Source organism: Gambusia affinis, linkage group LG07 (genome assembly GCF_019740435.1).
Source record: "Gambusia affinis linkage group LG07, SWU_Gaff_1.0, whole genome shotgun sequence".
Taxonomy (NCBI): domain Eukaryota; kingdom Metazoa; phylum Chordata; class Actinopteri; order Cyprinodontiformes; family Poeciliidae; genus Gambusia; species Gambusia affinis.
The window spans coordinates 25,642,194-25,670,050 of NC_057874.1; the positions used below are offsets into that span (position 1 = coordinate 25,642,194).

At 36.5% G+C, this 27,857-nt stretch overlaps 1 protein-coding gene across 4 annotated transcripts; it reads right to left on the bottom strand.

Annotated features, from left to right (window-relative positions):
* Positions 1 to 472: 472 nt before the first annotated feature.
* Positions 473 to 27,825, bottom strand: pacsin1b (protein kinase C and casein kinase substrate in neurons 1b). Of its 4 annotated transcripts, none has more exons than XM_044121034.1 (10): positions 27,722 to 27,825; positions 13,326 to 13,451; positions 9,320 to 9,476; positions 8,955 to 9,190; positions 8,202 to 8,354; positions 7,578 to 7,753; positions 7,375 to 7,495; positions 6,836 to 6,960; positions 6,439 to 6,632; positions 473 to 3,480 (listed from the first exon to the last, which is right to left on the bottom strand). In XM_044121034.1, the coding sequence occupies exons 2-10, from the start codon at positions 13,383 to 13,385 to the stop codon at positions 3,371 to 3,373; spliced, it is 1,332 nt and encodes a 443-aa protein (XP_043976969.1). In that variant the 5' UTR covers positions 13,386 to 13,451; positions 27,722 to 27,825; the 3' UTR covers positions 473 to 3,370. The 4 variants fall into 4 exon arrangements, with proteins under 4 accessions (XP_043976969.1, XP_043976970.1, XP_043976968.1 ...); XM_044121035.1 differs by lacking the exon at positions 27,722 to 27,825 and adding an exon at positions 20,790 to 20,896; XM_044121033.1 differs by lacking the exon at positions 27,722 to 27,825 and adding an exon at positions 16,130 to 16,313.
* Positions 27,826 to 27,857: the final 32 nt, after the last annotated feature.

Below are 27,857 nucleotides of genomic sequence, written 5' to 3' on the forward strand. Positions count from 1 at the left end.
CATTGAAGGATTTCTCTGTAATTCCAGTGACACCTACAATGTAAACAAAGACAAAAGTAAAATAATAAAACATAAATAGAGTCTTTGCAACTTTATATAATAGTTCCAGAACTTGAACTAGTTCACCATACATAATGTTGCGTATTTGTTTGTAAAAAGTTAAACTGTTAGCTCTGAAAGTTTGTGAATATAGTTGTATTAAGCATATTAATATATCATAAGAAGATGGAATATATAAAACTGTAATTCATTTGGATATAAGCTTATTAGTTTGACAGCAAGAGAGTTACTTAAACTAAACAAATATTTTTTCTAAAAAGAATTGCCTAAATTATAAAAATTTGTAAGATATCTTGTGACATCTAGTGGTAGCAATAGATATTGACAGTCCTAAGACATACAAGTCTGTACTTAAATTAGTCTCAACTGTATTTAAAGACTTCAATGTATGTCTCAAACTTCAGATGAAATATTTTTTTTATTTATGCAGAACAGGCACTACAGTTTGGAAATTACAGCACTATGCTAAAAGAACAGAGAAAGTCCTCTAGTTATCTAAAAGTTTCCTTTGAAATTGCAGCATAAAGCAAAAGAGAAAAGGTTGTCATTTACTGGCTTTCAGGAGCTTCACAGTTTATGTAAACAGTCCCATCTTGTTAAAATACAGACAAAGACACAGTTACAACAGCTGAGATGTGGAAGCTTTTCCATCTATGGGTTCTTCAGTCAGTTCTTGTATTGGTGTAAACTGATCTAGATGAGCTGGAGTAAGACTCAGAAGAGGTAAGCTCTCTGTCACTGAGAGCTTACCTCTGGCTGAGAGGCCTTTCACCTCTCTGAATCGAGCGCTTACACCACACAGAGGGAGGCACGAAAAAGAGCATACAGAGGCATTAACACAACAAATGTGTCACTTTCGGGGGTTTGTGGGAAAAAAAATTATTTTTGCTCTCAAAGCAGAAAAGTCTGGTGTCTCATATTTCAGACGGAGCCTCTTTCTGCTTCTAAGTCTGCAGCTTTTCCTGTCTGCGTGAGAAACAGCAGCCTCCCACCCAGACCAAACAACAATCTGCACCAGCATGTGCAGCTATCAAACCAGCCTCTTATACAGCACTGCTACATATGCTGAATTTCCTGACTGGAGATAAAATGTAAGAAAGAAACAAACATTAACACAACCTGGGGCTTTAATTAACTTGAGCCTCAGCCAATAAGTAGATGAAAACTAATCAAGACCATGCGCTGGATCAGTTCAGTAAACAGTGTGTGGGCGCATCAGCATGCACAAAATCACAGGGGCTAAAAGCTGCGAGTCACCAACATTTGCTCAAAACAAGCAATCCACACTGATTACAGGAACAAATAAATTATAAAACTGGTTTGTAAATGTGGCTAATCTCCATATAAAATAGCTACAAGTTGATGTGTACAAGACAGCTTGTGATCACAGAGGCTGCTTTATCAACACATCTGATTGGGGGAGAAAGAGAAGAGAGTAAATAAAAGGTGATAGATAAGTTAGGCACATTGTTGCAGTGAATGAGAAAAGTGGAGCCTTGCATAAAATAAATTGCTTTTGATAGAGAACTCCATTTCAAATGAAATCTCTGTTGAGAGTAACTGTGAGTTTCTGTTATCTTTAATAGAGTAAAGCAGCAACACCTGTGAAACGAGCCAGGACAATTCTGCACTCTGCAGTATTCTTGGTGGGGGACCTTCTCAATGAGGTTACACAGTGGATTTTGTTCTTTTGTACACGCCAGGTAGTAACTTATCCCATGCCGATGGAAGGTTTGTATATTCTCACAATAGGCATGATGTCATGTTAACGTTGGGATTCTTTCAAGGGAGCACTAATCATACGACAGGCAAATTCACTGAATAAAAAACAAGAACTGGGTGCACAATTTGTTGAATTCATTTTCAATTATTCTAATGCACAGAAGGTCAGAATTACACATACAAGCTCCAACACACACAACCCACAAATACTGAAGGTGAACAAATTGGATGGAGCCCCACAGCATGAATCTGCCTCTACCTCCTTTACAGTAGTTACAGTGTTCAGAGTTGAAAGCATGACTTTTACTAATTCCTGCAATTAAGGTTACATTTCTGAATCTTAATCCCTTAATCTTCGGTCAGATCCAAATTTCATTCCATGTCAATATTATTTGACTCTGAAAGATGGGCTCTGATGGTCAAAATTTATAGACAAAATTGGGAATTCAAACAGAATAAATGAAGCAGGCTGGCAGATTGTCATTTCAACCCCACTAAAAATCTATGAACAATACTAAAAAGTTGAGTGTATAACAAAAAACCAAACAGTTTAAGCAAACTTTAATAATAAGAAGAGTCAAACATTAGGTCAGATTACGCCGCAAGCTTGTTGATATCTCTAAAAACGTTTTATGGGATATTTAACCTAATGTTACTGGTTGTGTATGTACATACTTGAGCCTATATGTATAATTTTGACCCAATGTTGAATAAATTCAAACTTGTGCACCACATTATGTTCATGCCCATGGTGAGTGCATAAAAACTTTTCAACAGGACGGTTGATCCACCATTAAGTTTAGCTCTTTTGTGTGTTTTGTTTGTAAGCATAATTATTCAAAAATAACCAAGTCTACTTATCCAGCAATAGTAACAGTTATTTGACATTGAAAAAGTCCACTTAGTTTATTTTAAGGGTCAAAGGTCAGTTCCACTTTCGACTGACGAAATCATGAGCTTAACACTGGTGCCTTCAGTTTGTATGCAGGACTTCACACATAAGTCTGTGACAAAAGAAAAAAATGAAGCGTTTAAACAATTGTGGTATATTTGTCTTGTTCCTGGCCCTCTGGTCGCTGGGAGGCATTTGTGTTACATTTGCGTGAGCCTGAATGCCAATTTTAAGCAAAGCTACCATTCTGCAGGCCATGCAGCTTCGAAAGTGGTTTAAATTCTCCAATTGAACTTTACAAGGTGAAACGCACATACACTTCCAAAAATGCTAAACGCAGTGTAAATACTAAGGAAAAAAAACAGTGTATTTTATAAAGAAACAAACTGTACAAGCATCCAGATGGTAAAAAAGAGATTAAAATACATAAATGCACAGCTCATTCTTGATACCCCGGCGCCTTATTCGATTTCTCATGAGAGAAGAGCATCACGACTGACAGCAAACTCAGAGACAACAACGTATCGCTTCAGTTGTTCTAACTGGAGGTGATGTGAGTTTGAGCAATCTTCTTTATGATGACGACAGCTTGCTGCTCCTTTTCGGGAAAAGAAAGATTTGCTTTGAAGTCTCTGGCAATGTGCGGGCGTGAGTGGACAGTTCAGTCCGGATTTCGAGCGTCCTCGGCTGGGACGTTTAGATCGGCTCCACATAATTGGCAGGGTAAAGACCGAGCTGGCCGTTATCCAGGCGACCTTTACACCAGCCCTGATCGTCCTCGTCTTCCAGCTTCGTCAGCAAATCACCTTGATTGATAAAAAGGGACAGAAAGAAGGAGGGGAATTTAATGAAATGCCTCTTTCTTGTATTTTGCAGCTGACCACAAGGACATGAAAGGAAGTTGCCACCAATTTTCCAAATCGGGAGGATTTATAGCGTCTTTCAAGTTTTATGTTTGCCTGGCGTATTTTCCTTTCATGTGGATATTTGTATTAAAGTTATTTTGACTTCTAAAAATTTGTTAATGAAATTTAAAGTAATGTTGAACTCTGCAGATGTTATTGATGTGCAAAAGGGACACAATGCAACAAATAAATATCTTGTCAAAAAATAGTTTTAAAAAAATGCATCGAAAATATGGAAAAGGGTTATAGTGACTGAAAATGAAAGAATTCAGACTTCTTTCTCAGTATGCTGATTCTTTGTCAATTTATGTCAAAATCCAAATATATAAAAAAAACATTATCAGGTGTAAGTAAGTTGTGTTACTGTTATAAGAATAATCACATAACAGCTTCTTCTTTTTTGCAGGGCTTATAAATCTGCACTTTATCCACATTAAAGGAGTGACACAAATTGGTTTGGAAGAACTGAGTTTTAAGACTAAATTTGCCTGATGCTGCATAAATAATTGAAATTTTGATTCTGAAAGAAAAAAAAATAAATTCTGAGAAAAGGGCTTTTTTTTCCAATGGCTACCATGAAATCATTATATAAAGCCTGAAATACAGATTTAGCAGTAGTACTATGTCACATTACTACATATAATGTTAATGTATTGAATTATGGTACTTTGCCCCTCAAGACTACAGATCATAAATATATGCTGTTGTGTATGTTTGCATCCTGTCTGGTTATGCTTATTAACAATCCCTGCAGAAACTGAATAGTTCTGCCATGGAAAATAAGTTAAGACTGCATGTCTTTATCACAGTTTGTTCTGGAGTCTGAGTTGGGATAATTTGATCCTCTTATTGATAAAAGTCTGTGTGGTTGAAGCTCTAACTGGTTTCTCTGACTTCCAGCTTGTTTCTGTGTTTTAACTACTGTCTAGTTGCATAGATATCACTCTAGAGATTTATTTCTGGCCTTCTTACTCTAGGAGTTTTGCTACTCTTACATGGGTTGCTTTCGAGTTCGCTGTAATTTACAGCTTTCCTGCTAAACAACAGGAACTGGCAGACAGCAGCAGACATTTTTTAAATAAACTTTTTGGTAAAGTTAAAACATGAAGGAAACATCGGGACAGCAGTGAAATATTATTTTTAATGAAACATGGCTACAGGATCTGGATCAAACAATTAAGCTTTGGGATGATTCAGACAAACAGGGATAAACCCAAGACTGGCACAGGTTTGTTGGATCACAGCATCAAATTTTGCCACCGTTCACTGCAGTCAAAGAGCCACTTTGCTGCCCAGAAATGTTAACACGAGGTACCAACTGCTCCACATTCACAGTGTTTCCTCATTCTATCATTGCTGATTACATTTCTTTGACTTTTATCCAGGTGAATAAATATGACGCTACCCACCCTGAGTGTCTAAACTCTCCATATCAAAGTATTCTTGGATTTCTGTGCTTTTATATTTAAAATATATATATATATATATATATATATATATATATATATATATATATATATATATATATATATATATATATATATATATATATATACCCAGTCATAGTGTGCATGCGTCAAACCTAACCAATCAATGAAAATGAAAATGCATTAAGTAGATAAATCTGGATTTGACTATATGTCACATTACAAAACAAGAGTTTAAAATGTTATTTTCTAAAATTCAAGAAATCTAAAAACTGTAAAGATTGCATTTTAAATAGTTTTGGTGAAATTTCTAACATTGCTAATATTTTGTTAGAGCCATTGGATGGCATCAGCAACAATGATAAGAAATAAAGTGGAAATAAGCTGTTATGTCTGATTTATGGAAGAGAGGGTGATATAATGGATGAGTTTGAAGGTTGAGGCTCATCTGGGGAGTCTTGTTATTGCTGTCTAGGAGACTCAGGATGGGCCAAATGACCTGGTCAACTTAGGATCTCCCCTAGATGGTACCTGGAAAAAAAGGACAGCAAAAATAGAGAAGAATGGATAGAAGGGGGAGATGAGGTAAGCAATGAAGGGTGAAAGCAACAAGGAAGAATGATGGATTGGATTGATTAACATTGATAGTCAACTGGACAGTTTGTGAGTTGATATGAATTGCTTATGGTTTAATTTCAGTTTTTTTTGGGTGCTCTGAAAAGTTGTGAAGTTGTGCTCTGTTAAAAAAGTGAACTATAATTGGATTGAAAGAGTGTGATGACAAGAGTTGGAGTTTTAAATGAGGAGGTTAGGAAGGAACAAATGGGGTGATCAGGATTCAAAGGGATGAGAACGATGAGTGTTGAGTCCCCGCAGCATGACAAATGGTGCTGAAAAGGTAACTGTCTGTAGAGACGACCTGACAGTTCATAAGAGGTGTGACTGGAAAAATAACTGTGGTACAAAACCTAAGCTGCCATAATATCTCACCTCAATTTATTTCAAACAGATGATTTTCTTTTTCTAATTTATAATTTGGAGCAAAGCTAAAATCAGCCCCCTCCACGGTTACTTTGCTTGTGATGTGTTAAAAATCTTTAAAATAAATTCACCTTTTACTGCAGTAGAAGACCTTCAGATTAAAATATAGTAAAAAAAAAAAAAAAGAATCATCCTCTGATCTTGAATGCATTTATACAGTGAAGAAAAATATTCCACATTTTGAAATAAATTTTAAAAATTGTAGTCTATTAGAAAGTCAGCAGGAGATACTTTGAATAATCCCCTTTCTGTCCACAGGTCTGCACACAGTCTTCTGGAACATTTCACAAGACTGTATTCACTTTCACTCAAAGTTGTGGGTTCTGTCATATGATATCTTCTGCTTAAAAGAAAATGCAGATACACTGTACTTCCTGTTCAAAGCACTCACCTGCTTTGAAGCTAAGCTCGTCTTGCTCTTGGCCTTCATAGTCGTACAGCGCTTTGACTCTGACTCCTTCGCCTGATTCTTCATAAAAAGGGTTTGGCCCTCCATTGGTGTCACTGCCTGAGTTCAGGCCCTTCCCTTCATCATCTGACCACTCATTGGACGAGTACGCCTGGTTCTTCTCGTAGCTGCTCACGCTAAAAGGAAGGGGAAACACCTGGCTGAGTCCTGGTATTGTTGACTCTATGTCTATTGTTTTTGATTGTGCTGTTATGCTGGGTAATGAATGACTGTGTAATAATGAAGGAAAATGCTGAATATTATAGACAAGTACTGTAACTGGTGCCTGGAAGAGCTGAGTGAAATAAACCGGATGAGCTAAAAAGTATAAAGATCAGACCTTCCCCTGTCTTCTGCTTGAATGTTGCTTCCTGGAGTCTTGACATTAGTCAGCATGACTTCATCGTTAAGCTTCTTTGACTTTTCTCTCTTAGAGATGGTGTGGATAAGATCTGGATTGTACTCCTGCAAAAATGTCAATGAACAGAGCAGTAAAAAACTGAATCAATGAAGGTGAAAAATTAATGGCTTTTTAGTTGTCAATCTATATTGAACAAGTGTACATAAATAAACACACTAAGCAAAACTAAACTGCAGTAAAGTAAAATAAAATATAAAATTTGTATAAATCTTGTGCATAAGTTTTTCATTTCCAATGTGTACTTCTTTCTTTTAATGGTTTATGCAAATCATTTTATTATGGATGAAACTATGCAACGACATTAAGGTTCATTTAAACAGCACTGAGCTCTGGTTACAATCACAAAGTACTTCACATTAAACCCAAAAAGCATTAAAGTTATTATTTTAATTATTTTCTAATTAAAAATAATTAGAAAAACAACATGTTCGAAAAGAGGAAAAAATAAACAACAGCACCTCAAACTTTGGCCAGTTCATGTGCATGCCAGGGCCATGGATACTACTGAACCACTTCAGATCTTCTTCAGGGCTAGCTGCAGTAATCACCCGCTCAAGGTCTCTGTATATTGTGACATAACTGAACAGAAAAAGAAGGTTGGGTGTGAGCACAGAGACTGGATGTTATCTTTCTTTTTCTGTCTCATGGTAGGTTGACTCACCTTTGGTTCTCTGTCAGGTTGAGGTGACGTTTGACATCTAGCAGCACCTCCCTCAGGAAGCTCAGCCTCTTCTCTTCAAACTGCTGGCACTGGTTAAACACCTGCTCCATGTTCTCAATGTACTGAGGGGTGCACTTATTCAGCTCATCCAGAACCTTTTCATACTTTTCCCTTGTCTACATCAGAGCAAACAAACAAACAAACAAAGAAAACAGTATGATTAAAATTACTGGTAGCTAGAACTCTTTAATTTTTTTATAGTTTTAGTAAAGTTTTTACTAAAAATGATTGGGATGACTGGTGTTTTACTGACTTCTTCTTCTTCTTTCTCTCCAATCACACATAAACCACATTAATCTAGAAAGAGTTTTAGTTTCTCTTTTTTTTCCCCCGAGACAGGAAATGAATCAGATGTTTGATGATTCAAGTAATAAAAAGTGATCAGAGTCCACTTCAAGAAAAGAGAAGATTCAGAGAAGAGCAGGAGTGGCATTTAGTCACTCATTAACCAAGCCACACTGACTAAAACCCTGATACTTTGAAATAGGATGGCAACTCATTTGCGTTTAGGGTTATTGGACATAATATTTACATAATGATGAGCCCATGGGCGCTGCAGCTGACCTTCTGTGAGTCTTGTTTGCACTTTTCCAGTTTGTCCTGCAGTTTCTTCTGCTCTGCCGGCGTTGAGCCGTCTCCCTTAGTGTTGGCCTCTCTGGTGGTGGCTAGCTTCTCTTCTTTGCAGGCCATGTGGTATGACTTCTTAGCAACCTCAACCTGACAACAAAAGGTAACATAAACAACCTGAGCAGAGGATCTGCATTACGAAGTAAGAAGTGCTATTTAAGTGGAGTATTGCATATCGTAAACATGGTTTCCCAACATGAAACCAGATAAATGACATGCAGCAAATAATGACCTTGGTTTATGGTTGACATATGGTATATAACTATAGAAAAAAAAGTAAAAGTAGATTACTGCCATTACTGATAAATGACTGAGTTTAATCAGGATATCTTTAATAATCAGCTCAATCATCTTAATCACTAAGATGACTAAGCAATCTATTAATTGAGTAGCTTTATAAATTATGCAATAAACACTGACGCTGTAAAGTGCTGCTTGTTGAAAACGTCCAACATTTAGTCATTTAATCATAGTCAGTTTCAACTCAGTTTCACTCAGTACAAATGTCTTCAAAGGCAGATTCTGGTTAGAACAGTAACAAAAGCATTGCATTATCATGAAGCATTATCATTCAGGAAAAATAGGACTTTAAAACCTTTCTAAACAGGACTGATTCATGACTAGAATATAGTAGAAAACAATGTAATATTTTAGTGACTTTTTAATAAATGTCAACAGTTTCACTCTCACCTCTTTCAGCTTCTTGGCCCAGGGTTTCTGGGCCTTCTTAAAGCCTTCGTCTGCCTCTTTGGACTCCTTGAATCCTCCCATCATCTGTTTGTGGTAGGAGTCTTTCTGCCAGTTCTTCACCTTCTCAAAGTCTTCACTCATTAGGTGGTTCTTCATTTCTGTGTGGAGGTCGCTCACCTTTTCTGCCTCTGCCATCACTGCCATCCAGGCTTGCTCTACTGAGCCATACTGAGGACCTGGTGGAGAAATTAAGATCTGAAGCTTTATTCTTTTATATATACTCTAATACAAATATATCTGTTCTAAATTTATTTGGCAAAAAACAAACTAATAGCTTAATAGAAAAACAATTGTTGCTATTATACCTTTATCAACCAACTGCCTCCATCTCTTGGACCAATCAGTGAGCTGCTGTGCATAGCCTTTCTCGATTTTGGCACGCTCCTGGATGCAGTTCATTAGGTCATTGCAGAGTCGATTACCATCATCGATGCGCTTCACTGTGCGCTTGTAGTTCCCAACCTTAAAAACAAAACAAAGCACCAGTGCAATATGTTTACTGAAGCTCCACAAGTCGTCTGCTATCTTCAAAATAAAATGTTGCTAATTTCACTGTTATTCCTTCTGAAATCAATCACTAGTTTATTAAGCTTCGTACGATCTCTTTGAATTACATGCATTAAGTATGTACAGTACATGCTACCAATTCAGCACCAGTTTTATCTCAAGGCATTTTGCAAACAAGTACAATTCATTTGCAGTTTATATGGAATTCAATTTGTCCAAATTCAAGTTAGACTGTTTCAGTTCAATAAATTCCAGTCTTACTGAAATTACATTACACAAAAAATTGGATATTGTTTTTAACACAGTAAATATTAGTATTTCTGGGACCTTTACAAATTTTCGAGGTGGGTTCTGTTTAGAGGGAAATATCTTACCAGCAATGTTTATACATTGTAGGTGAGACATTTCCCTTTAATGTCTTCACATATAAGAAGCAGAGGTTAGTTTTCCGGTCAATAGTTGGTCACAGTGAGGTAAGGTCAAACTGCATTAAAATAACTCCAATCTGAAAAAGGTCCTGAAGGTATTACAGAAGCTATTATACAAACTGCCATGTCTTTTTCAACAAATGTTACCTACTGCAGGTAAGATAATGACTGTTGATATCCCCTTGGAAAAACTCAACTTTACAAAAACATGAGCTACCCAGTAAAAAGAATTCAGTATTTTACTGTATCACATTTGGGTTCAAATTTGACTGAGTGGAATGTAAATATGATTCTTTCATTGGACTGTATAGGAATAATTTGAAATTAATATAACTGAATTTGTCTAAATGCATCTCTGGGCTTTGTAATAGAACAGCTGCTTAAAAAAAACTAAATTATCACTTTAAAGGTTCAGTGTGTAAAACTGAATGACATCCAGTTGCACAAATTCCAAACCGCATCCAACTAAAGGCGTTTACATAGTTACTTATTAGGTTAGTTTTAATATGGAGTATCAGAAACTTTGCACAACTACAGAAAATAATTTCTACCTATATGGAAATTGTGAAGCAAGTCTCATTCTTATGTTGTTATCTTTTTTTTGAATGTGTTTGTAAATTACATACAAATGTTCATAATACAAATTGTTCCTGGTTTTGTAAGTGACAGACTTTGGGTGGTTGCTTAAAAGGCATTGTGATTTCACTCTTCCAAAGTTCACTGTGTGAGATGTCACTTCTTTTCTCCTTGCAGTCGGTGGGAGATGAACTGAAACAGCAGGAGGAGCAGCAGGGAAGACGCTGCTGCTGCTGCTGCTGCTGCTGCTCTGTGAGTAGTTATGCAATCAAAAGAAAGGGGTGGTTAATGTCATATAATTTACAGCCCTCCACAGCTACAGGAGCAGCCACCTCCCAGAGAGCTGATAGTTTTCCCCAGAGACACAAAGCTGTTTTGATAAAGAGAGGCTGAAACCTCTGTTTACAACCATTATTTTCCACCTTTATGACCGAGAAAAGTGGAAAACACTTAAACGCAGTGTTTGCTTGCAAGTCACCCTGTAAATGACTTTCAACAAACCGTAAGTGTGGACTAAAAGGAAGCAGCTGAGGCCGTATAATAGTATTCCACACCAGGCCTTTGCCTCAGCAGCAGTCAGCCGAGTCAGCAATCACCAGGCGGTACTGCAGCATCTTTACTGTGATGCAGAGACTGTGATGAAGTGACTGAGTGCTGGAGGGAGACATTTTCCCCACACCTGCTGATTTCTGAAGGCACAGAATTTTTTCCGGAGGAGAAAATTCAGTCTAAGATGAGATTTCATTTTACATCTAAATATGTGAAATAAAGCATCTGCTGTGGATCTTTATTCTATGTGAAATGTCTGAGAGTAAAGGAACTTGGCAGGCTGTATTCGTGGAAGAGAGGTAAACCTATTCCAGCTTTGCACACCGTGATCAGTCACCAGCTCCCATGAATAATAGATGTTTTTCAGGAAACTTGTAGCTCAGATAACATGAGACTCTTTGTGCTGAAGAAACATTGTTGCTGATGTAAGTTCGTGAGAGAAACCAAAATTACCATGACACCAATGGCGCAACATAGTAACATTTTTATTTAACAATACATTCTGTGATATTAGAATCAGTTTATTCAGTAATTCTAAATACACCCTACAATTTTTATCTTTAAAAATTTCTTTCTAGACAACATTTCTTGTTTGTAACTTAATTTTATGTAATTGCTGAACTAAAAGGTTATAGAACAATTAATATTTGTGTCATTATATGAAAGGGAGTTTTAACTTGATGTGCTGCATTGTAGTGTTATTTCAGATGGTGCTATGCAGGATACAGAACAGTCAGTCTCACCTATTAAACAATCCCTGCACCAACTTCTTCATTTAGCCCCCAACTCATTTTCCAGTCACTTATCAAATTTTACTGTGATAAACTGACAGTAATTTAACTCAGATATTCCAGATCTTCTTTTTGTATCATGATTACTGAGCTTTGTATCTTAGTTGGAAATGTATATTCTGGTTCTCTTACTTCCTTTTTATTGCAGTTACAAATACCCCTCCTCACTGGAAAAGAACCACCCTGAAAGTCTCCACAAAATTGACTGGTCAAACATGTCCAAGACTGTTTTCCTTGATGGATATATTTTGCATTACAACTGCAGCACGAAAAACTAAACGTTTCATTTAATCCTCAAGCAAACAGCATATCTAAATGTATGTGCAATTTCGACATGTGAACACTAGTCTCTTACCTTTGACTTCTAGCAAACCTATGTTTGGTGAGGTATCTGCTGTATTGGTGTAAATAACTTGTTGAGATCAATTAGGCTAAAGTCAGATTAGCAGCTGTGGTCCAAATAGCATGCAGAACTTTACTTGATGACTTGCCAGCAAATTTTGCAGGACTGATAAGGGTCCAACACCTTGTAAAGACCACCTACACTCTGAATAATTTATGTCTACTGTTGTAAGATTCTTTATTAAGAATTTTTATTCTATATGAAGGGATCTTTAAATGAATTTTCCACTTCCATCTGTTCTCTATTTTTATTGTTCAGAATTATGTTAGTTTATTTCTTTCATCTTTTTTTCTTTTCTTTGTTCACTGCTAGGTGACATTGTGCTTCTAGCCCCTTTATCTCCTCCTTTCATCATTAATTCACAGTTTTATTAACTTTCTGCTTTGCATTGGCTTTTGATGTTTTTTAAGCTGCCTGGAAGACTTTACAGCTCATATAAACTCTTTCTTCTCTGTCTGAAACTTTTCAGAGCTATAAGAGACTGATAGTTTGAAGCATCTACAACTGCAGATAACTACAAGGAGCTAATGCTTAGAAGTAGATAAAAGTCAGCACAGAGGCAAAGTAGCACACTGAAGCCGTTATAAACAGGGAGAAAATACCTGAAAACTATGACTTCAAAAGTACAAGGGTCCAATAAAAATGACACTATAAAGGGAAAAATAAAACAAGAGTGGCTAAGGCTAAAGATAGTGACACAGGACGAAAACCTCCTAATGTTGCAGTTGAATGAATGTATTTAGTTGCTTACTCATTTCCTTCTTAAATAGTGGCCTCAGAATGCGACAGTTTGTCACTTTGTTGACAATAAGTGTGCCTGTACCAGCTCAGTAAGTGTGAGCAACACTCATGATAAATCTGATGCTATGTTTACTGTCGAGCTCATGCCTGATTTATGTACAGTTGTGACTCTACACAACGCTGATAAACGAGACAGCGCATCGTATTTCTTCTCACCAACCCAGAGGAGGTTGGTCTGCCGGCAGTTCATCACAATGCAGTGTCATTATGAGCTCAGGTTTAATCTGTCAAACCCTGCTGCCCTATTTTTTCTCACCTCCCAGAAACTGTCTGTGGCCTCCTCCTGGCTGGCGTACTCATCGTAGCCTCCCGACATGGTCCCAGATTTGGCAGGGTGGCTTCAGGATGTAGGGGTCTGCAGAAGAGTGGTGTTTCTCATGCACTGTTGGGGAAGATGAGAGAAATGTGAACCCTAACCCTGGATGAGTGAGATGAAAAGAAAAAACGAGTTTCTATAAAACAAATAAGAACTTTTGAATAATGTCTTAAGTTTTAGTTTCATTCTCATAATTTAACATGTTAATCATCAAATTTCTTTATATACAAAGTGAAATCCTGTCACATCGTGCATCGTTTGCTGGGGTTTAGTCATGTTGAGATGATATAGATTTAAATAAATTTAAAAAGAGCTTTCATTTACACAGAATCAATGCAAATAAAATCAATAATAGCCACAGTGATTATATGAGTGATAAGCAAGTTATTTCACACATTATGCCAAAACCTAAACCTGAACTAAAAGATTACAGAACAATTAATACTTGTGCTATGATATGAAAGGGAGTTAACTGTGTTATGTTTTTCAAACAAAACACAGTTATTATATTATGAATATTGTACGTGTAGTAGTGAATACATGTTTGTTAATTTCACAAAAAAGATGGAAGAGCTGAGCTATAAGCTGACGACCACTTAGCTGTTGCAGATGAAACCATCAAAATAAATGCAACCCGTTGTCTACATTTTTTAAATACTCGTGCATGAATCCCAGTCATTACGTAACATAAGATTACAAACTCTAGATCTCAGACATGAAAGTAGGCATTTGAGGCACGAGGTTCAAACCCTAATCACACAACACAGACAAATAATGACCTGCATGAAAGAGATCAGAATAAAATGCAAAGTGAAAATGCAAATGAACTGGATGGAAAATATGAAACAGAACAACACGAAGACAAGCTGCTTTCATTGCATCTGGGCAGACGGCAGGTTACATGGAGCCTCTGCTGAATATTAAACACCAACAAACAGATGACGTGACAGGAAAAGCATTTCTCTGGAAATCGTGCTGATCGATGCCATTTCTGCTCCAGGCTTTTAACATGTTGAGGAAGGACAACCATGACCAGAGTTACATTGCAGATGTTGCATGATAAATACGAAGTTTGGCATTTTGAGAAATTAGATTATTTACTTTCTTGCTGAGAGCTAAATAAGAGGAACAATGCTGTATTTATGTCTGTTACTGCATGAGTTACTAAGAAGTGAAACAGCTAAGGAAAGGAAGAATTTTTAAAATAAAACCAATCTACTTATCAGGACACTATGTTCACTCTTAGTACATCTAAATAAATTTTTACTTTCAACATTTTGACAGTATAGTGAGACAGACATTAGGCATAGAAGCTAAATAAATACATGAGGGCCTCTTCCTCCCCAAATATATGAATGATAAGCAGGGATTAAAAAAATTAGGCAGTATATTTATATTATTTTATATTATTAATACTTTCAGGCACATATTGTGAAAAATAGCTTTTATTTAGTTATTATCAAATTATTTCTCCACATTCTGCTTAATTCTTTACATGTTGATTGGTTCTCAGATAGCCAACCTTTAGTATTACCGTAGTTTAGTATGCATACTTAACCGAACAAAAATACCAATAAAAGTATTTTATTGGAAACAAAAGCAACACTTAATTTTACATGATTAAAAAATTGGAACTTAGATGTAAATATTTAAATTCTTTGTAACAAACAGATCAATCAGCATTGTCTAAAGTGTCTAGCTCAAAATAAATATCCCCTAAAATAAACTGAAGCAATTTTTTGTTGCTGTTTCATAGACATTGTGACTTTAAGTAGCAGCCACACATTTATTCTTAAGGTTTCTTTGTCCAAAGAAACCTCCTCTCAGCAGCTTCATAGAAATCTGGAGGATTCCAAATCCTTTTTGTGTCTGATAATAAAAAGGTAGAATTAAAAATATCTGGAATTAAAAACTGTTACTGTAAAAATCAGTTTGATACAGAAGAGGCATATGTGAAACAATAGAAAAGGATGCAGCGGTGATTTGTTTTGATCTGAGGTCAGGGGGAGGGGAGAGAGCTGCGCGAGTATTTGGGTCAAACATGGACCAGAGGATGGAACAACATAGTTCACAATGAAACGCAGAGTTAGAACAAGGAAGTTGTTTCCCAAAAACAATATAAAATCTTCTTAAATTGGGAGAAACTGTTGGTTTCAGCAGAAACCAACAGTTTCAGGGGAAAAAATAAATGTTTTATTTTCTGCAGCGAAGCTCTGCAGAGAGTGAGCTTAAGAAGTGGGTGTTTATTATGCTTGGTTGAGCCATTAGGTACATGCTGAGCGGGGGGCTTTTGTTCAGCCTTGGCTTATTTTAAAAGCAGATTGCAGAATATGAAAACAACCACTGACTTGATTCTCCAAACACAAGGACAATAAACTGACCAAATTTAGAAATACAATACAGAATTTAGTGAGAAACCCTAAACGCGTAAAAAAAATATATATATATTAAAAAAAACAGGCAAGAACTCCAATCCAAGCAGCACCCTTTAATATTTGGCTACCATCACACCACTTCCACTTACTCATTCCTTTTCCTCTAAAAGTAGACAGCAGTTACTGCTCAGCATCCATGGCATTCACAAACAAGCAAGAGCATCCATGTAATGCAAGCATTCAGATGATTCCCATCACTGCAAGCCAGCTGCATCAACACGTCTAAGTGAGGAAAACCCCAACACAAAGCAGCAAAGACGCCCCGAGAACAGGGGCACACAGCCCCCCACAGCAGCAACAAAAGCCTACCTCCAGTCCTCCATGAACAGCAGCTTAGGGTGCAGCGAGAGAGGGGAAAAAGAAGCACGTGGGCTCCTGCTCTTCATTGCCACCCCTCCTGTCTGCTGATCTTTGCTCGGTGCTGCCAGTCGTCTCAGTGGTGCATCCAGAGCGAGGGAAATAGGTCTTTCAGCCTGGACTTCTGTGTAAAGTTTACATGTGTCTGTGTTCCCACCGACTGAGCAATAATCCTTGTGTTTTAATGGCTGAGACCAGAGCAGGGGCAAAGATAAGAGGGGGGTGGGGTAGGTGGCAACGCAGAAGGTTTGGTGTAGGTGCACGAGGCGCTCAATCAACAGAGTGCACACGCAGCATTGCAGCTTTACTTTTATAGGAATAATTAACATTTAAAACAATTTTTAAATGTTTTAGCTATAGCTAAACCAGGTAATCCATCCTTAAAAGCGGCACACATATTATAATCCAGAGAAAAATAAAAGAAAACCAACTATCTTCTCCCAAAATTAAAAAAAAAAATGTAGCAAAATGAAAGGTGACTGTGTCTGAACTGATTTACATCACAGGAGATATACGAGCATAACCGATTTAAAAATCTTAGAGTATTTTTTCTGTTCTATGCCATTTTAAAAACGTCTCCAAAGAATAAAAACTTAAACTGTAGTTTTAAGTTTATATTCCGTAACATAAAACATTTTACCATTTGCTAATTAATTCTAAAACCAAAACACTCCTAGACACAAAAACAGAAACTTACAATCTCTGTTTACGATATCTTACAATTTGGTAGTAAAACATTTCACCGGAGGCATCTGACAATTTGGACAACTTGAGACAAACTGTGGAACACCAAAGATAACATGATTGTGATTAATAAAGACAACTGGGTTAACACTATCAATAAAATGCAGCAAATGTCAAACGACAACAATCTTATCACAGTTTCAGAATAAATACATGCAATACCTAAGATCTTTGGAATTTCCTCGTGATCAGTGAGCATGTCAACAATATTGACATAAATGCTATAAAATCATAAATAATTAACTTCTGTTGCCATTCAGAGCAAAAACATATTATGCTCAATGAGACTGATCCGCAGCTTTGGTAGTTTTTAAGGAGCGCTGTGCCTCTGTGGCAGTCTCAGCTGAAGAATGATCATACTGCCAACCAGGCTGACATGAATCACAGCCTGACAAGAGGAGCAAAGACGGCCTTCAGTCTCTGCTGACTGTCCAGTCCAGTGGGGAGGACAGATGGAGCGGAAGATAGACAGGCCGTTTGATTTTCTACTGCATTCAAAGACTTCCTCCGTCGTTCTCCACCTACACAAAGCCTCTGCAAAGCCCTTTTTTTCTGCACTTTGTCCTAGGAAAGGGGTATAGTGTGTTTGTTTAAATTGCCTGACTTATTTTGGCCACTACTTAGGATCATTTCACATCTAACCTTCCAGCAGACTCGGTTTGACTGGGGACCAAAATTACAACATTTGCTAAATTTTCAGCTGGTGCGGTTCGCTTTCACACTGCAACCAAACGTGTTCACCCCCTCTCCTGTTTACTTATACCAAGCTGAGACAAGCGGACCAGAGTTTGCGTTTTTTGGTCTGCATCAAGGTTCAACTGAACATTCACACCTCTCAATTTGATAGAATGTTTAGTTCTAGAATGAACTAAACATCCTAGGCAAACAAACAAAAGTTCAAAGTAAGCAGACTAACAGGACTCTGTAATGTCATGGCTTAATCTTAATCCTTGTGTCATAGACTGAGATGGAATTCAGAACAAAAATGCAGTTTCCAGCTCTGGAGACAGAAATAAAATACTTGTTTAAAGCAAAAATGAAGATATTACAACAAGTCCACGACATAAAAACTCCGCCTACTAGGCCAGACTGAGAGTCAAAATCTATGAGGTTTTTTTTTGCAACATTTTGCTCAACATCTGTAAATTAAAGCGCCACAGTCCCTTTTTTAAACCTGTTTTAAATTTCCCCTGCTGAACACCCATGACTCGGAGACATCATAGAAGTTTCAATTTTATGTTTTAGAGTGCTACCAACATACCCCTCAGGGCCTCAATAGAAATGCAAGCAACATGCAAAGCAACATACCTCTTGCTTTACGTTCTGTTTGACCTGCCTGTTAATTGGCCAGAGATCAATCGGTGATTAATAATCCCTTAAAACATTCTCTCTCACACCCACACACATGCACGGACACGCACAACCACCCTCTTTAGGCCCCTGAACACACACTTCTTGGCTGTATTATTTCAATCGAGCTTTTCCTTTCCCCTTAGGACAAACTTTTGCTGCTGCCCTCATCGTATTTAAGGCCTATATTTAGAGCCACATTCATCAATAATTTGCAGTGCTGTGTAAACAGATAGAGGTGAAAGCAAACCGGACTCATGAGCTAAAACACTTTAAGGTTTGATGCAGCCTGATGTCAAAGACAAGTCACAGAAACAAATGAACTGACCCAATAAAGTAGCACTAAGACCATTTCAATTTTGGTGAAACCCAGAAGGACAGATGTATATCTGAGTCATTTCATCTGACTAAAAGCAGAACCGTTTGCATAAAACAAACACATAATGAGTTTGTCACGCTATCTGTTGGCATGTAAATGTGTAGAACTGTATGAATGATAGTGGCAATAGACAAAATAGAGTTGAAAGACTTTCACATTATATTACAATTCAAACACAGAAAAACAGCTTGTCATAACAAGACAACCTTCCAACTGAACTCCTCGTCCTCTTTAATTCATGTGTCATCAATAATTGACTCACATGATCATGTTTTCTCCTTCTACAGCCCTGAAATGACACATTCAATGTCTAGTCGATCAGCAAAAGCAAACCGTAGACCCAGATTATATATTAAAAATTTAATCTTTGTGTTTTTGATGAGTTCCAGAAAATTTTGGTTCCCAGCAAGCATTTGTGCCTCATCAGTAGATATTTTCCACATTTCTGAAGCTGCAACAAACTGTTGTTATTTATGCACATCTGCTCTTGAGCCAAATAATTCAGAAAAATTATTTAAAATTAATGTTTAATTGGAATGTTTGAAACATTGGAAAATTATCTAATAATCTAATCTAATAATTCTTTGATAAGAGTTTTATTTCTACAAATCAGTGGGCAAAGCACATTTTATCAATGTGTTAAATGATGTTAAGTGATCTCACCATCTCACATAAAGATACTAAAATCGATAGCAAGACCTGCTTCAACTACACATACAACAACTTGGTGCATGGGTTGTTGTATGCAGTCCAATCAGCTTCTCTCAGTTTTCTTACAGCTTCATTACCGATGAGGTCTTCACTTAATGATGAATGTAGATGTGGTTACATTCGTAGACTAGTTCACAATTCACTGAGGGCAAGCAAACGTCCTTTATACATTCTAATAATGTAGACATATTCTAGCAACAAATGTTTACAATAAAACAATTGATTAAAGAAATATTACACAAGTTTTCCCAAAGATTTATTTTCCTCCACTGAAGCTCTTTATTGTACCCAAAATAAAGTTATATTAATATGTTTTAGAAGGTACTCAAATCTGTGACTAGTATAGCGCTGGTCTGAAGTTTACATACCATGATCATGAGCTGAAACGTCAAATTAATTTGGGACTTGATTGATTTATTTGAGCCATTCGTTTTCCAGAGTGAACTGATCATATAATCAATAAACATTCAATTTAAAAATTCAAGAACCTGGCAAAAATGCTTGAATTTAGTGTAGATTTTCTACAATCCCATGAATCACAAAAGTGTATGTACAGGATGAAGCATATATACAAATCACTATATATGCTATATATTTGGCTCTTTCTAAGTCTCTTAGTGGGCTGTCCCCTAAAAATACATGTAGTAGAAAATAATATCTAGTGATCTTCTGACTGGATATTTGATCATACTTCCTGGCACAAATGTTAGAAGTTTTTGAAGTTAGTTTTCTGGAGTTGACCGGGTTTTCAGCATTACTCTTTTAAGAACAGCTGAGGGAAGGCGTTTCTAAAAACGTAATGCTTTTCTGATTTAGTTTGAACGTGTGTTTCACCGTTCTGTTTAAACACTCCATGATATTCAACTATCTGACTCAAAATATTCTTCCAAAACAAAAGGACATGGCCTCCAATGTTTTAAATTCTGCATCTGTAGAGTAACTGTTTGCTATTGAGGTCTATAAAAACCGATTGTGTCTCCGAAGAATGACACCGGGTAATACATAAGGTGTTCACTTTACTCACAATAAGCTGGTTCAGGTTTATAGAAAAGATGTTTTGTATCTTTTTCTGACTTATTCTGTCACCCTCTGCTGTCTCTCACTACACAATATAAGAAAAAGTTTCCTGTACAACAATAATAACTGTCCTGGGGGAATATGATGTAACCATCCCTTCCACCTTTCTCAAAGCATTTCAGGACGGACTGAAAAACCTCTAAAACCTAAGCTTTTAATTTTCTTTATCACTGTTACAAAATACAAAATTTATTCAAAGAGTGAAGAGCTGATACATTGAATTGTATAAGCAGAAATGACCGTCTGTTAAAAAATGATTGATTTTAACCTGAATCATTAAATTATTATTTAAAAATATCTTGCCTATATTAATATATAAATATATAAACATAGATCAGAGAGGTTACTGACCCTTGGGTGTTGTTTCTGCAAAGTCCTTGATAATGTGACTCCCAGAGAAAACTGACAACTTTAAGTCTTTGCTCACGTAGAAACCTGACACATCGAGCAGTCTCACCTGCCTTTTATATACTCCCACTAAGCAAAGAAAGAACTTTGACATTTCCTTTCGAGAGCACATCAGCCCGTCAATAATTAGCTTCCTGTGTAAAGGTGGAGACTTTGGACACATGCAGTCATTCTTAAAAAATAAAACTCAACATCACACAGAGATGACTCGGAAAGTTGCATTTATGACAGAGATTAAGATGGACAGGAAGGGCAGATAAAGGAAATATCCACATGGGTGGTCAGATAAAGCCCATCGTGTGAATACACACAGATCACCATCAGGGTATCAGTTAGATTTGCTTCTTTCAAGATCAATACGAATTTGTGATGTGGAAATTTGAACGTTTGAGGAGAACCTTTCTTTTTAATTATTCCTTTAGAAATTCATTAAAAATATATGTTTAAATATTTTTCTGCAAAAATATTTAGGCAACAGTTTAATTTAATGACAGCAAAATAAATTAAATCAATTACAATGATGGCAGCATAAAAAGTCAATAACCACATGCTGAGTCATTGATCAAGATGGTTCCCTCAACCACTTTATGTGATAACAAAACCCACAAAAAATTCAGTATACACACAGACAGACAATCTCCTTCCCAGTATGAGCCATCTGTGTATCATCTAATCATGTCTCTCCCTACAGGGCTCACACCGTTTGACCCCACTGTTATATCCTATTACCTCAGGAAGTAATTTACAGCCAACGACCAACGCTGCAGGTCTCCCATAGACTGAAAAGCAATCTCAAAATTCAGTTTATTTTTCTTTCTGCTGTGATTTTCTTATTTTAAGATCCTTTTTTATTGTTTTGGTGAAGTAGTTTAGTTGTATACAGACTAGAGTTGGTCAAAACATTGTTAAACCTAATTTAGGAAGAGAATTTCTATGAAGATTACCAAGTGCTGAGAGATAACTAAAACTATAATTTCATAACAGTAACACCAAGGTAACTACATTGTGCTGGAACTGTGCAGTTGTTTTTCCAAGTGAGATTGATTGTAGGTCTCATATCTGAATAATCAAATCAAATGTCATTATGTTCCACTAATGTTGGTAACTCACCAATCATAAAAACATAATGCCATAAAGCATAAATTCTGGTTTGATGTTTAGTGAATTAAGCTACAAAGCTCAATCAATGGTGTAACAAATAAAATAAGTAGAGGTAAATTCTAAAAAAATGACTGTTCTGTCAATTTGATCAGAGCTGATTACTAACCAGCCAGTTGGAAATTCAAAAGTTAGTCAGTTTTGCACCAATGTGCTACAATATTCTTTGATGTGGACACAGCTACCGTGAGAGTTAAAGTTCACTGTGTTCAACATCAGTGAAGTGTTTTAAATTAAGTAAGTGGAACCACAATGACGTAGGTAACTCTTCAAAAAGAAAACCTATTTTTCAAGACATTGAGGCTGAAAGCGAGAGTAAGTAAAACCTTCAGTAGATTGCAAGAATACTACAGCTAAGCTTCTCTCTCTCGGTTATGAAAGATTTGCCAAGTTTAGAATTGCTGGATATAAGGATGTACACTGTGTAGAGTATTTTAGGTGGTTTTAGCTACGCTAGCCATGCTAAGTGCCCTAATTAACAATATCTTCTGATAAAGACAGAAGATTTCATTCTTTTAAAAATATTTATAAAACCCTGTTTTAGTCTCAGATACATTTGATTAAATCACCTCTACTCCTTATATAAATAATTACTGATTGATCATAAAAGCAAGGCTAGCAAAATTATTTTACCTTTTATGTCTTCTTATTGTAATTTATTAATTTATACTCTCAATACTTTGCTTACTTTTAATTTTTGCAGCTGTACTCTTATGCTTAACTATAAGTATTCTCTTTGTGAATTATTTTTTGGGACTCTAAGTATAGTTTAGGTAAGGGTCTATTATTAGTGAAACACCTTATGGTTGGTGGTTCCCACATCACCCTGTTTCAGGGGGAGGACTTCAGGTGTGGGAGAGATTGTAAAGTGAGGATTACATATGCTGTTGTTCTGTAAATTCTGTCTGGCTGATTGGGGAAAAAAAGTAATCCAGTTTCTGACAGTCGAAGTTTTACCAAAACCTATAATGAACAGAAAGAACCCAAAAATGTTGGATCAGATAAAAGTTTTAGAAGGGTTTTTTTTTCTTCATACCGGGACTAGGAAATTTAAGTGATATTTGAATTACACTACTATGATATCAAGTGGTATTGGATAGTAATTCAATGTATTTAAGGAATGCATTTAAAAAAATCCATACTGTGCATAAGATGTGGAAACTTGTGGTTGTGAATATAATTCAGTGTGCAGCAAAGCATATTTCTTAAATTATAGAGTCTGAAGAATTGAATCAATACATACTCATGGTGCTGCTTTGCATCTATGTTTCTTTGTAATCAATGAGTGGTGGCAGAGCAGTGAGGGAATTTATTGAAGCCTGTTATTTAGCTGCTAGAGTCTAAGTGTGCACACACTCTGAGCCCTGAATGAGCCCAGCATTAGCTGAGCACAACTCTGAGTGGGCCAAAATGGAAGTGACTCATTCAGACAGTGCAGCTGCTAAAAGCCCTGAGAGGTAAACACTCCCACATTCACGCACACACATAAAAGCCTCTGTTGTTGTTCTCATGAATGAAAACTCTTCAGGCTAAAAGATCACCATAGAGAAAAGAGCATCATGATGTAGTAAAGTGATTGCAAACTACACAGGTTGCTGGCAATCAGCAAAGTGCCAAGAATGACTCATAATGTTTCCAAAAGGCTCTAAGCATCATTTCCATCCATGTTTAATACAGTTGTTATTTTGTAGATAAATAAAAGCAAGACATACAAACACTTAGATGTCTGACAAAAACATTTTATGCATCTTTTTCATCTGACTGTCATCCAAACAGTGAATGTTTAGTGAATTAAACAAAGAATTCACTAAACCACTTTAGTGAATTTTAAAGTGGTTTAGAATTAACCCTGTGAAGCAAACAGAGAAATAGAGGTGGCTAAGCAGCACATTGATGTGTGCTGCAGAAAAAAGCCATGATTATTAAATCCAATTAGTCTCTGCGGCGTCACTGGTTCAAATCATCTACAATATCCTGCCATACTTCTGTTCTGTAGCTAGATTTTGTTGGCAGATCATAGATGAAAAGTCTGTGAAAATACTTAATATTTTTTATATATAATACTGGTGTGCAATAAATAATGTCTATAAGGTATCAAGTGGTTAAGAGTAAAAAGTGTAAAGAGAGTCGCTGTCATACAAAGAATAGAAACTTTACTTCATTTAAAAATGCAGTCTAATGCAAATGAATTTGAAAATTAATTTCTTGTTTTACAACATCACTTCAAAGCTTATGCTTCTGGTTATTACTGGGACAAAACATTCATCTAAAAGTATTATTTTAAGCCAAAATATGACTAAGATTGTTTTTAAGCAACAAACCAGCTTATGAACACACAGTGAAAATGTTTGCGACTGTAAACCCCACAAACACATACATTAAAAATTAAAGCCACACTTCATCCCAATGTTTGGCAAACAGTCACTATAACAACATGGGGTTCTCTTTGATCCAATGTTTGGCTGTGAGCTTTTTCACCGACCCCATAAAACTGATGAACAGGATCCCCAGGAGAGCAAAGACAATCAGCAGCCAGTAACCTCTAAGAGCCTCTTCCTGTTCCTCTTTAACAGTGAGATGGTCTCTGTAATGTATCATCTCCAACAAAGATACACCTGAGACCACTGCTGCTTCTTCTTAATGATGCACTTAGATTGTAGAACTACAGTTGTAATGTGTGAGCTGTATATATTTTTGAGTGACACGATTGATGATCAATATCATAAATACAATTTATGTTTTCTTAGAGAAGTCCTATGCCAAAATACTGATTGTTTTTTTTTTTTTTTTTATAAAAATCTGTTATTTCAGTAAAAATTCCTATAATTCACTGATTATCATTATCTTTCTGCTTGACTGTATTCTTCTAGTAAACATGGAAAAATTAAACATGGAAAGAGTCTCCAACCAACTGAGCAGCAGTGGGCAGCAACAGGTGGGGAAGGGACAGACGTTGAACTTAATGTTTTTCAGAGCTGCTGAAAACCCAAACACTTTCTCTGACATCCCATTGAAAAGACTTTGAACAATAGAAATAGTGCAATGGAGGATTTTGCCTGTGTTAAAAGAGTAATTACAAAAAAAAAAAATGGTACCAGTAACATTGATCTGCCACATAGAGTTAATGGGAAACAAATACAAAGCAACTGCTTGTGTTAATGGACATTATCAAAGTTTGAATTATACATAATATTTTCATTACAATTATTTATAATGATACTAAAAATTACTGTCAGCTAAGCTAATAAAAACAACTTTAATATGGGTTTGAAAAAGAATGCAAACTTTCAAGAAAAAGCAGCCTCTCAGTTTCCCATAATGCCAATCTTACCTTGAGCTCCAATTACGTCACAATTTGAGGCAAAGTCAGGGCCCTGCACACCAACCCCTAACCTCTCAGTGTGAGCTGCTGAAAAAGTTCAAATTTAAATTTAAATTATCTTGTTAGTCAATAAATAACACAAGACAGGTTCTAAAACATATACCAAACCCGCTCATCTGTCCTACAGCATTATATGTTAATGTTATGGTGATTCTCAGAATCAGACAGAATGGAAATTATATTGATTCAAAGCCAGACAGAGATGGAAAAACCTTTAATGTATGAATGTGTGAATAATGTGTGGGAAAAAAAAAAGAGTAAGCTATCTGAGCTGAATCCTTTCAGTCGTCAAACAATGGCTGAAAACAAAAAGCACCAGATGTGATGTGCCAAGCTTGTAAATACGAATGAAACAGCTTGCAAACTGTTGTTTAAACCCAGGGGGGGCATCATACCCACAATTAATTATACAGTGAGAAGGATGGAGCTGAAAGACAAGTTAAGATTTGTTCTAATGAATCCCATTAGCAGTGACACTTCATCTATCATCCAAAATAAGGAGAGGAACTGAAAGCTGCAAATCAGATGAGTGTCACTAATTTTTCAAGTGGATTAATCCACTTACCGGCACTCGTAAAATCACTCACGACTAAAGAGAAACCCATTGAGGAATCCACCCTTGAATAAAACACATAAAACCCCAGATATTCCTAGAGGCACTCAATAAAAGTAGCTCACTTTCTCATCAGAGTTTGTTTTAATGAGTTCAGAAATTAGTTAAAATAATTTTTCACAATAAAGAACTCCAGAACAGATGGCAGCAAATCCAAAGAGAGAAAATTATTTATAATATTATTTGCATTGTTAGTGAGGTTCAGTAAGTAAATCCTTGGATAAACATCATCACAACTAGAAAAAATCTTCATCTCCAGTCCAGATTCATAGTTAAGCTTGACAAATGTGTGAAGTATCAGTTATTTTATCATCTGTAACATTTTCCTTAAAGTCAGAACAACCAATGATGATGAAACAGATTCAAACCCTCAAGTCTAAAAGCAGGAAAATAATACTATATATCAGTAAAGAATACTCAGCTTGACTCAGCACAATGACTTTAAAGGAGCCATTTTGGAATTACACCTTACTCCTCAGGCAGGTTTAAGGTTAAAACTTTGAAATTCAATCAGATCAGAGGGGAAATGTGGCCTGACTGAGCACTGAACCAGGATTATCAGCCAATACCTTTCTGACCTATGATCAGGAGGTGCTGCAGCCCAACCCAGGGCGCATCATCATAACCGCCTTGTAGCGCATTTGTTACTATTTATAGAAGTCTTTATTTTAACTACTCAGTCCAACCCACTGCTCAGTCCATTCCTAGAAAGACACCAGCACCTACACTTCCTATGTCAGAAGTCAGGAGGTTCTTTTGTGAATTACTTGTAGAATAATTACCCCTTTTAGCTTGATTTAATTTTTTTATGAAATCTGTATATGCAAATAATTTTTTTATGAAATTCATATGTAAAGAGTCACTTACAAAGCATAAACCATGATATTGCCATGAGATAAAACATTGTCACAAGACATAGATCCAGATTGACAAAAAGAAAAGTCTGACAGAAAAAAAAGCAGATAAAATTCAACTCTTTCACTTTAAAAAAAAAATTCAGACTACTTTATTTGTGGCTTTTTTTTTTTCATTTTCTGTTTTTGTTTTATATTTGGAGAAATTCAGCAACTCTTCTTCATTAATTTGCCTTTCTGAACCAACTTCAACCAGTAACCTTACGCTTACTGATCAATCTAACAGAAAGAGGCCTGCACTGCTACAAGATCAAGGTGATGTTTGTACTTTCAGTTTGTTAGCTGATTTGAGTTCAGAACCGTGGACAGAGCTCACTTATCAGGGAGGGGAGTCTGCATTGAGATGGAGGTCAGCAGCTCTGACCTGATCCAGCAACAGCTGCTCTCTAGAATAAATCAGAGGAAACGCAGCTCTCCCCTGAGACAAGCTTTTTCTTTTTACTTTAAAAGCCCCACTCTACTGCAGCCTGCACTGATAAAATCCAGAACCCACTGCGAGTTCTGCACTGAAAATGCTATAAATTTGTGGACCCGATAGATTTTTTTTCACCCCCAGACAAACTGGAAATGAGTTTTAATGCAACATTTATGCAATGACGCAAGGTGTAGACTGGCAGTGGTTCAGGTTACATTCACATAGCACACTGAGTTTAGGGACTTATTTCATTCAGTAAAGAGGGTATCATATCACCAGAGGCTCCTCTCAACAACAGTAGATGTAATGCAGCTATAAATGACACAAACCGTAGCCGACTGTTTACACTTCAACCCTGCAAAAAATGTAAAAGGATATATGTATACTTCTTACCTGGATAAGGAAACCGTTTTTTAATATGTCACCATAGCGCTCTGCAGCAGAAGGGACTGCCTCCGTTTTGGAAATGTTCTGCTGATGAGAGAGTTGGAATAAAACTAGACCAAATGATCAGCAACTACATCCGGGA